This window comes from Cynoglossus semilaevis, chromosome 4 (genome assembly GCF_000523025.1).
Source record: "Cynoglossus semilaevis isolate Cse_v1.0 chromosome 4, Cse_v1.0, whole genome shotgun sequence".
Taxonomy (NCBI): domain Eukaryota; kingdom Metazoa; phylum Chordata; class Actinopteri; order Pleuronectiformes; family Cynoglossidae; genus Cynoglossus; species Cynoglossus semilaevis.
The window spans coordinates 5,118,067-5,130,169 of record NC_024310.1 but is presented as its reverse complement, the minus strand read 5'-3'; the positions used below and the strand labels follow the sequence as shown (position 1 = coordinate 5,130,169).

Here is a 12,103-nt window from a genome sequence, read left to right as displayed (position 1 = left end):
GGGAGATTATTAACAGAGTGATGTTGCTAAATGTGTGTTTATGATGTAAACAGAAGAAGTGAGATGAATGTAAACACACACACACACACACAAAGGCTGGGAGCTAGAAGTTACTCACTGTCTCCATCTTTCACACCCAGTCATAAACACTGATAGGACTGGCAGGCAAATGGGACCTGTACAAAACGTAGTGCACGGATTGGCTAAATCAGAGGTGTCAACCGTAACCACTCCAAGTCTTAGTCGTGAGCTGAACAGGAGCAAGTGGAGCTGCTGCCGCTCCATTGACCTTAGAAGCTGACGTCCACCCATGTGAGCATTTGACCCTGCAGCTCACAGAGGTTGTAAACACAACCGCCTCAGATCCGGTTGGATCCTCCAGGTCTTAGTCGTGAGCTGAACAGGAGCAACGTTTCTAGAACAGTCTAGAACTGATGATGCTTTAACCAGATATAATGAGAATATTGAGTGCACCTTAGCTCTTTAGACAACCAGACACACGTGAAGCTCTGGTGGGCCGCATAAGATGACCTGATGGGCCAGATTGGGCTGTTGAGCCTTGAGTTTGACACATTTTGACAAATATTAGAGGATGTTGATAAATAAGTGGAAACAGTGAGAGTTCCTTTTACTTATGTTTTTTTTTGTTGTTCCTCTTGGTCATTGTTGATTCTTTTAACTGTCATTTTGTGTCAACATCAAGGCACTCTGATCAGACCATTTAACCACTGTCTGCTTTTCATGCACCAAATGATAAGTGGAATCTTTCGCTTTTTAATTTCAATTCATGCTTGTTTACTGGCCTCGCCTAGACAGGAGTGTTGTTATTGTTATTATAGGAATTAGAATTAAATTGCATTTCAGTGCTGCACTAACTGTACGTGGACCCACTAACAACACAGTCAACCAGTTTAACAACACAGTCAACCAGTTTAATCATTTTTGCAAGCTGCGATTCAGAATTACGCCATTGTTTTACAACATTTTCACTTGAAATCCAGATGTAATTCTGCCAGAATCACCGCAGTGTGTACGTAAGAGTAATGTTAGATGGTCGAAACCACATCAAAATATAACAGTTCTGAGAATTATAATTCTGTGGTTTAGAGGCATGAACTGAACAGGTTCCAAAAAAGACACTCACAGTGACAGAGAGACAGGAAGGAGAAGGTTTGTGGTCACATAATGAAGTAATGAAGTTTTCATGTTATTTGTTTACACTAGTCAACCTTTAAAAGACTCTTAACTCGAAGGTAAATGTCAGTCAGGTACTGCACACATGAGAAAACAGTTATACAGAAAAAACTAATGTTTACCTCATTAACTGTTAGCAGCAGCTGGGTGTTTTTCAGTGGGTGTATAGGTATTGTGTGGGCTGTAAAAAAAAAAAAAAAATTCTGAAACCACAGCCTGAATTGACAAACACTCATGTTGTTACTAAACGTAAGTGACACGTTGTGTTTCTGCAACTTTATTTGTGCTTTTAAACAGGAAGTAACTTTAGACAGGCTGTGGTCATGTGATTAACTGAAAGGTGAGAGTTTGTTCACAACACTGTTGTCACGGTGACTCAGTCAAACTTAATCAGTAACCAGGAAAGGTGTGTGCACCTGGTCTAATTAAAAACAGTTTATCAAACATTATTGCTGATCTGGTGCTCTGGTGTCATGTTAGTTAATATTAAATGACATCTTTAAGAATGCCATTCCATGTTCCAATTACCACTTTGAACCAGCTTTTTAGTGTTCATGCAGAATTTCACTCCATCAGTGTAATAAGTGAGGTGTACATCGGGGTTACACAGTAATTAGCACCTGTTGGGAGTGAAGCAGCGGCTCATTTATTATAGGTTAATGAAACCTTTTTTTTCAACCGTCGTGTCATCGTGTAGACTTACCTTCTAACATGCTTAGTTGCCTATATAATTTAGTCTTCCCATTTTATAGACCGTGTTTCTTCCTTAGTGACGAGGCCCTGACTGCTGTGGGGGGAACATCCTGTTAGAAAGCACTAAATCTTTATATCCGCTGTTGTTCCACCTGCTGCTGCTGCTGCTGCTGTTGTTGTTGTTGTTGTTGTTTCAGTGCAGAGACAGTGTCACTGCTATTCCTGGCCCCCTAATGGTACAATTACCCCGGCTAATCATTATGTACTCGCACCAGACTAAACCGTAAACAAACAGTAGTAAACCACAACACTGGTATTTTGCTCCCTCCATATTTTGGTCAGAGAGATGTAGGCACATTTTCTTTGGTTTACCACACGCACACATTTACATTGTTTTCCCAAGAACTACACCACGGGAGTATTTTAATATTGGGGTTCACTACAACCACACAAATACAGCTGTCAAGGTGAACAAATGTACAACTGAAATCTTCGATTGTCTCACCACAGTGGTGTGCAGTGATGTGTAACCTCAAACATCCTGCACCACACATACACGCTCAAAGTGGCTTTAGTGTTTGGTAAGCACTTCATTTATACACACACGCATTCCCTAGCTCGATATGCTAACTCATGCGCGGCTCCCTCTGATCTAATCCTAATCTTAATCTCAAACCATCAAACAGGCATCATTCAGGAGGGACCTGTTCTCAAAGTGTCTCCAGAAGTTCAGCTTTCCCAGAAACACACACACACACATTTGTTTTTGTATTTCTATGAATACTACTCTTAGACTGCTCTACTCTTCTCACTAAGAATACTCTATAAGCATTCCACAGTCTTACACTAGTCACCAACAACACAAATAAATATCTAACTGTTAGCCCCGCCCTAATCCTAATTCAAACACTAACCCAAAACTAAAATAATGCTGTGTGTTCTCTTTCGTCATTGAATTCCATTTTGCAGTGCTAGAGTAATGACTGAATCATTAAAACAATCACTGACCCAAAATGACCTTTAACTGCAGGTGTTTTAAAATGGCTTCTCTAGACTCTTGGAAATGTATTAACAAAATATAGCAACAGAGGACACACTTGGGCTAGCAGCACTGTGTGGTGTCATGTGATGTAATGTTTAATTGTAGTTAAATATTGTTGAATAATTTAGGCTAAAAAAAAAGACTTGTTGTTATTTCTGTTACATGAAATGGTCAATTTGGAATAGTACCAGGTGTAAAAAAAAAAAAAAAACTTCATCAAGTCAAAATTCTTTTTTATTATGTGGTATGACTCAGCTACAAAAGGTGGCGCTACGTCCCAGTTTCCGTCATATTCAGTTACCTTGTTGGGTGTCAGCAAGACAGCTCGCAGTGAATGATTAATAAGACTACTTAAATTCCCCGTTGTTTTGGCTCATGCTGTAGAGTCTGCCCTATCCTTGGTGGTTGGGTGTTATTTGAGGTCTGATGACTACATTGTCAGATCTTGGACCACGGCCAAACCGGACTACTGCTGTGCTGTTGCTCCTCTGCTGCTGCTACGCATCACCAGTCAGCGTGCATGCAGACGTAGCTGCAGGATTATGTCAAGCTTTAAATGTGAGGTTTAAGGGTTTAACCTCAGAAATGTAAAAAAAAAACTATTTTATACATGTGATACAATTTGGTAAATTTCAAGTATCAGCAGGTCTGACTGGTTATCTTCAAGAGCCATACGAGTCTACAGTACTGTGCACCTGCCGGGGGGGGGGGGGGGGGGGGGGGGGTAAAGTAGGGTCACGTTGTGATGATTTTAGGTCAGCATAGACTGGGGTAGGACTTTCTTTTGGTGTTTGTGTCCAGCTAAGACTTCCCGATCACTCACTTTCGCACTGGTTTAATATTGTATTCATGCATTCCTCAGAATAAATATCTTGACCGAAAGATGTACTCTATACCTCTTGCCTTCTTTGATTTCATGCACTCTAGGGACTTTAGAGCCTTTTATTTTGAAGTCCGCATTTACATGTCCTCCCAGTGAGGAATGACGTGGACGAGACCGTCCTGTAGTACTACCTTTTGACTATGACTAAGTGATGTATTTTCTCTGTAGTCGTAGAAGTACAAACTAAGTCCTAACATAAAAAGCAAACTCTGCAAACTGTGCTCAGCATCTGTTGAGACACAGCGAGACCTCGTTGCTTGCCAGTCCTGCAGAGCTGATGTCATTGTTAGAGATGGGACTCTCCTGCCAACACTCTATGGCTATGATACCCACCCGACCCCCTCCCAATATGCCTGAGCTGTTGAATAAAAGAGAGCCGAGGAGAGGGGGGATTTGGGTGCTTCTCAGTACCAGTCGGGAAAATTAGGTCAAATTTGAATTTGAACCTTTTTCAAAACAGTCATCTAACAAAATGTCTCAGTGGAAGAGACGGTGCATTAGCAAAGATAATAACATTAAAACACCAACACTTATTAACTCAAAATGTATGTTCATCAAGGCCAAGGCATGTCGAAGAGTAACCAAGAGTTGTTTGATTATTGTTGACTTAAAAATAACATTTGTGGTAAGATGCCATATGGAGAGTGCCACAGGAATGTTTGGCTACGAAAAGGATCATAATTGTCATTCCGATACACTAAAGTGTACGCTGTAAAAAGACGAGGTTTCACAGCTGTTCTTAACTGCATCCAACAACGTTGGAACTAGGGTGAAGTCTCAGTGCACCAGGGAAATAATTTGTTTAGTTCAGGTTTTTCTTATAGGACTGTTTAAATAATTATCCTCGTATAAAAATGCATAACTATGAATTGATGAAGATTTCTAGATTAATATCAGATTTCTCCTGATAAATGTCATATATATAAAAAAAGTGTTTTTACGGTTTAGAGAGATAACTGTTTCTACAGGTTCGTAGTAACAGATTGTAGCTCCTGAAGTATGCTATAGATCATACTGTATAGATCATACTGTATCATGCTAATGCTTCCAGTTAGCATGATATGTTGTTCTGTTTGCTTTGCTGTGTTCTAGCATGATACAGTATGTTGTTCTGTTTGCTTTGCTGTGTTTTCACAGTTCCTCTAAGCTCCGACATGTCTTGTCTGTCTTGTTCATTTGTCTCAGTACAAGACTAGTCCTGCATCACTGCTTGGCCAATAACATTCTTTTTACACACTCTCTCCGTCTCATGGCAATTAACATGCCTTACGAATACTAAACACTGGAAAATATGGTTTGGTGGTACGAATACACAGTACTTTTCTCCACTTAAAGACACAACATGCATTAGTGAGTCGTGCTTTTCTGGCGAAGATTGTTTTTGATTGTAATTCATCCAGTAATGAAGGACTGCGTCCCTTCCAGTTATTCCACCGCCTTTCATTTGGGTCCAAGCACAAATGAGGAATGTGACGTGTCTCTCAGCAGCATGTAATGTCTTGTTAGCTAAAGAAAGTCTGACAGCAATATGACTCAGTGACAAAGCCCAGTGTTCAGGGGAATCGATTATGGTGAGGTTTGGTATAGGACCATCGTAGGTGCTGTACAGCTGCTGGTCCTTTGTAATGTTGACGCTTTTGTCTGTGAAATTTAAGACCTCAGTAAGAGTGTATTAGTACAGACACTAAATGTAAATTTGGTGGACCATCCACAGAAGTGACTTCAATGACTGGGCATTTTAGTTTAAAGTAAATCTTGATCTGTTGTTGTGAGCAATGGTCAATTTAAATTGTCAGATGGACTGGAGAAAATCCACACACAAAAGTGTAAATTCACTTTTTCCTTTCACGTTGTATATTTTGCCTTGATTTTGTGCGGTTGTACGGACCAGTAGGCGCATGAACATAGTGAGGTTTATCATCTCGTAAAATTTGGGCCCACTGATAGTAAAAGAAAATGTTGTTCTGAAGGAAAATGGGGTATCTCCCCTACTACTTTGGGTGGCCCAGCAGTGAAGGAAATATTTTAGTCAACTGAGGGGTTTTATGTCTAAAACCACAATGCAAATCATTCACGGCACGAGAAAAGTGCAGTGTTCCCTGTGTTGGGTATGAACAGTTTGTACGTTTGTGCTTTGGGCGAGGTTGTGAGATAGAGACAGATGGATGGAAAGGCTGAAAATGTTTCAGCCTGTGTCATCATTGTACCAGGTTGCTGCCTCTTTTGCAAAGCGCTGTTATCCTCAGAAATATAAATCACATATTTATATGGGAAGTCCAGTACAAAGTGGACTGCTCTGTAAGTTAAAAATACACCATTTCTACCAGTGAACACCCTTTACTTTTTCATCTTTTCGAGATAATGTTTTCGAATGTGATATGTTTCACCAGAACCAGTGTTCGCCTTAATGCTCTTATTTTCTACACACATAGATTTAAGTTTCCCCCCGCTCTGACTGAAGACATACTTGTTACAACCACTACTCCTGCGGCAACTTGGGTTTTTTCATAGCAAATAGAAAAAAGCTGTGTCCCAGAGCAGCCTCTACATCCTTCATAGGACGCAACTGAACATTTAAAAAGATCTGACAGTCCTGTATGCGGATAATCTAATCCTAATCCATCCCAGGCTTCATTTCCTCCTTGGGTCAAAGATATTGTCACGATTCTGTAGAAGATCATTAACTGATGATCAAAGAACGGGAAACGTTTAAGTGTAGAACGGACTGTTGGCCCTCATCTGTCATTACAGCCCTGAATGTCTTTAAATTATACGCAGATAATATTTCTTTTCTATGTCAGATGTTTTCCACTATCAGGACTTACACTAACTTTAAACATTGACCAAAATGACTATCGTGCTCAATGGAGATGAGCAACCACAGCCCATGGTATTTAACCATCTGATACTAAGACCTGTCTTGTCCCAAAAATGTTTCAATATCCAAAACGATACTCGGTCTCACTTGTAGTTTGTAATAACGTAATTCAAATCTGCAAGTGATTTTTCAGCACTATTTAACAACACATCTCCACATGTACAATATTTATGTATCTGAATTGTCATCATCCATAGTTAATGGATGACAGCAGTCTGTCACGACAGGTCTTCTTCTCTGTGATGGTTCATGGCCTGCTTGCTGTCCTAGATACATTATATTAGAAGTACCATTGCATGATGGGAAATAGAACTGTATTTAACGTATTACATATATTGTCGTGTTTCGGCCTACATCATACACTCATTGGCTGGTCACCGCTATCAGAGCAGTGTCCGGCCAATGAGAGAAGAACCTCGAGGGTTCAATTTGCTGCAACCTGGCAAACAGTCCCGGTCTCTGCAGTTACCGACGATTGTCTCCGATTCATGCGAGCTAATCTGCAGGAGCTGCTGGAACTGTTTGGGTTCATTCACACTGTGGGCAGTGAAGCCTGAAATGAAGAGATTTACTGTCCTAACACCTTGACCCAACCACCAGTCCTGTCTTTTACTGCTGTGGCCCTGAGGGAGGAACACAGAGGAGAAATGTGGAGGAGGTGCAGGAGAGCGATGTTTACTAAAGCAGGTGAAGGATAAGCCAACGACGTTAATGTGCTGTTGTTTTTTTTAAAAAGAAAAACACATTCATATAGTTCTTTACTTTACAGACCATTTCACTCTATAACAATTGGAATGAAAGATGTTGCTTATCGCATACGGCAGTCATCATTTTCACTTTAAAGATACTGTAATGTAAAAAGCAGCATTCTTTGGATTCCATTAGTTCATTCACTGCTTTTACTGGATCATCTTTGTCACGCTTTTGTTCATTTATTGACTTTTTGAAATAACTGTTCGTTTCATTGTTGAAGCAGTCTTTCTAAACCTGGTTACTTTGTATTTTTTTTCTATTAATGTAGGCCACACTGCTTGTCACCAGAATAGGGAGCTTAACCAAACCTTCTATCGCTGTGCAATTGAAATCACTATGAAATCCCACAGTAGACCACCAATGAAGGGGTGCTTGGTTAATGTTAAGGTGGACCACACGTTGAAGGGGTGCTTGGTTAATGTTAAGGTAATTCTAAGGTAATGCAGCTTCATCCTACCGTTCAAAAACACAGAGGATTTTGGGTATTGCTACGCTTTCAGTTTTTTCATTGGGATGGATGTGGATGTGGATGGTTGGTTGTCTCTATGTGTGGCCCTGTGGTGGGCCAGACAACAGTCCTGGGTGGCCCAATGAATGCTGGGATTGGCTCCAGCGCCACCTGTACAAGATCACTGCGTGATTCAAATTCCAACAACAACAATGCCAATAATCTGAGGTGTAATCGGCGACAATGAGAGGTGGATTTGATGGAAGCTGAGCCTGAAAGAAATTTCAACAACGGTTCAGGTTTACTAATACCTCACTGGGCTCAGTGCCTTTTGAAATGTCTGAGCTGTGACTGAATTGATATGTTGGTGTGTTTTGCCACCAGCATTTTGTCACGGCCTTTTCATAACCATCTTAGAAGTTACAAAGCAGAACTGAGCTGAGTGCCGGATCAGCACACAGCTGACAAAGACAGCAGACGCAAACTTGTTGCAGTTATTTACTACAACATTGTAAAAGTGCCCAAAAGGCTTAAATGGAAAAGCCCCCCCCCCCCTAGCACCCCCCCCCCACACACACACACACACACACACACATCTTGCTCTGAGGGGATCATCAATAAAATATAATGCAAGGAAAGCAGCCTGGAGATGAGATGGAAGACCAGTGACAATGAAAAAGATGAAAACGGCCATTTCTTTTTATTGATCTATTTGGATGATGGGAGGTGAACTGAAGGAGGGACTGTGAGTCACAGCACAGTGATATGTATGAAGAAAAGCCTTAGACGACGACCGTTTGGCCTGAACAATTTGTCCGTTTTTTTTTTTTAATTAGATTGCATTAAAATATCATTGTAGTCTAAAAATGTGACATATCCATGTTGTGAGAAATTGTTTTTTTTAATGCTAAATGGACCTGCTAACATATTCAGTTGTCTTCAGCTTGACTGACACAACAAGAACCCAACTATAAATCTCGTATATTCTTTAACTGTTATACATAAAGGTGTTGTTTAGTGAAAAGTTAAAAGCATGATTGGACTGATTTCACATCTGTGCAGCACTGGTTTTATCAGTTCAGCCTCAACCGACACCGGCTCCATTTTTTTCCTGCATTAACACAGTTTCTCTGCTACATTTTGTCTCTTATTTCTTTTTTTTAATCCTTCCATTTTCTGTCTCTTCTCTGTCTCTTGCAGGCCAACCTGAACGACTCTCATAATCAGATGGTCGTCCACTGGGCTGGAGAGAAGAGCAACGTCATTGTAGCCTTGGCGCGGGACAGTGCTGCAGCCACGGGGCCAAAAACCAGCTCTGTAAGAGCAGCTACTGTACATGTTTACACAGCCTGTAGATGGACTGGTTTTCACCTCAAGTTGTGTTTGTTTGTGATGGCGTCAGTCCATACTGTAACCACACCTGCACTGTCAGCTGAGAATCGCCGTGCTAGGCCCTCTGGCAAAGTGATTTTGGTGTTCATGTCATCAGCCGTAGTCAGTTCTTTGTGAGCGTGGGCCACACCGTGAGTGGAATTCAACAGAACCTAATATTTGTCTGACCTGATGTGACGATCAGGTGCCGTGTTGACATTCTTCTGCTAACACTTTAATAAATATAAATGGTAATATTATTTACCTCGAGCAAATGACGGAGACATTCTCAGAGAGACAAGTTCAGCCAACGTGTCGTACAATTTAAACACAACGACTGAGAGAAGTTGAACTAATTTTACAAACTGAATTTACATTCTAAAGATGGCAACTTTTCTATCAATGTGTGGAGCATATCAGACCTGGTTACCTGATTACCCGTGGTGCGTTTAGTGCCGTTTTTTTATGTTGTTTTTCTTTTAAATGTTACGATCAATTCTCCCCCAACGCCCAGGTTTTGGTCGTCACATTTGTTTCTCACTGGGTTCGGTGACTATAAAAATACTAATTTTAGCACAGGGTTATTTTGCCAGTTGCATTTTCCCCCCAGTTTGAGGAAAATGTGGTCATAAAAGTTTATTGTTATTGATACTGTTTTCATTAAACTGCTGAGGTAACAGTCTGGCAACAGTCTGGCAACAGTCTGTGTGTGCAGTGGCACAGCCCGGTCTTTATTGTTCACATAAAGAATACGTGTGTGTGTGTGTGTGTGTGCGCGCCTGCTTCAGGGCTGACCAGCACCACACACACACACCAACAGAGAGGAAACACACTACTGGTCAAAGTAGAATAATTACAATACTTACACAGTCCAGAACCATTGATTTTACCTGCATTTTTCTTCTGCTTTAAGTATTAGTAGAAGAAGAAGGTCAGTGGGAAAAGATCTGATTCAAAAAATCATCCGAATCAATTCAAAAGGTGTTGGATTTTAATAACTGAACCTTGTCGAGACACGTCTTAAATAACTTCAAGTTTCATTATCATATTTTGGTCAAGTGTTGAGTGGTGGTGTAAACAAATTTGAAATCAGGGTCGATGTCAAGTTTTTGGCCAAACTTAAATGGAAAGCTGTTAAAATGATTTCGGCTTCGCAGCATTTTTGTGGTGATCCTTCACCATCTGAGCCTTTGACTGCAAAAAAAAAATTTCTCATAATTCTACAAAGAAGAAATTCTCTGATGATATATATAAAAAAAATCCTCATAATTCTACATAGCAGAAATTCTCTGATGGACTCACCGTCGCTGAAAAAGAAAAATATCAATTTTTTTCATAACTATTTTATTCCAATTCAGGTAGAACTCTTTGACTTTTTGACCACGTACTGACTGCTTGCTGCTCTTCTCGCTGTTGTCTCAAGGTCTACGTGTCCTACGACTACGGGACGACGTTCCTGCTTATCTCAGAAAAGTTTCAGCTTTCAGCGACCAAGTTCAAGGAAGGCACGAAGCAGGTCATCTCCCAGTTTTACCACAGCCCAGCCGACAACAGGAGGGTGAGTCACAGTCTTTTCTATCTTCCAGTTTCATCTTGTTGTTTTGTTTTGATTAGATTTTGTTGTAATCACTTCTGCTTTCACCATCTCAGGTTCCTGTTTGGAAACTTTTTTCTATCAGTCAACTTCTGTGAACTGGCCTTTAACACTAAATAACAACTTTTTTTATGGCATCCAAAAATACAATTCTTGAAGACCAGGATCTTTTCCTTGAATTATTAAGTACAAGTTCAAAGATTATCAGACAGATTTTGGCCATGGAGCAGTGCAGACAAATCTCTCCACGACCAAAGTTTTTTAAATGTAATATGTCTATTATTGTGGTCGCACGGAGGCTTCAAAAAGTGTACAGATACCACTGTGTAGGTCAGCGTTCAAACCTCGGCCTTCACTATGAGGGTTTTTATCCAGATGCATTTGAGGGTGAAAAAAAAAAACGTTTTAACTGCCTTTGGATGAGTTGGCGAAATTCAAACACAAAATGTTACTCACAGAGTTTCACTTTTCACTAGCATTTGGTTTTAACTCTCCACCGTCTCTTGCGGCGCTTTTTACAGTTGGACTTTAGATGGATTATAACGTGCAGACCATTCACTCTGTGCATTCGTTCATATATTTTCGTTGGGAAATGATTTGGCCTGGGCTGCAGTTCTCCAGTCCACCACATACAGAGACCCCCATTCATAGACACGTTCACACCGTGCGGTCAGTTAAGGGTGAACAGTTGACCGGTACCTGCTGGTTTTGCAGAAAACAGAATGACCATCACTTATCACTGGGGATGGAACTGGTGATCTCCCTGATGTAAGGCCAGAGCACCAACCCCTGTTCCACTGTGTAGGACACACTAGAAGGACATTTTTAAACAACCCCCTAAATTTGTTAGTTTTTTTTTTAATTTATTACTTTGGTTTTTAAATCCATCCATGAATCCTAGATGATGGAGACTGTTGCGTCGGATCGTTCATTAGGATCATCATACTTGGGTCTTAGCTGTGAAACTTGTAAATTGACACTTTAGGAACTGCAGCATTTAAAGTCTTTGTGGGTTAACACAAAAAATGACAAATATGTCTGCCTCGGGTTTTTTTTTTTTCGTTTTTTGAAATCTGCTATGAGTTACTCTTCGTCAAGCAAAAGTACTCCTAAATTGCTGGCGAATCCAGATGAAGATGATTAAAGCCAGTTACAGTGTTACTGGCTTCGCTGTTCCTTCTTTTTTTTTTTTAACTGCCCTGGTTCCAAGAAACATGAAACAACCTTTTGTACCTGAAGCCCAGTCC

General features: G+C 40.5%; 1 protein-coding gene across 1 annotated transcript in view; it reads left to right on the top strand.

The window, feature by feature from the left end:
* Positions 1 to 12,103, top strand: part of sorl1 (sortilin-related receptor, L(DLR class) A repeats containing) — a 54,457-nt gene that overhangs the window by 1,500 nt on the left and 40,854 nt on the right. The window contains exons 2-3 of the mRNA XM_025055217.1: positions 9,092 to 9,208; positions 10,686 to 10,820. Coding sequence (XP_024910985.1) covers positions 9,092 to 9,208; positions 10,686 to 10,820 — 252 coding nt within the window. The remainder of the gene's footprint in view (positions 1 to 9,091; positions 9,209 to 10,685; positions 10,821 to 12,103) is intronic.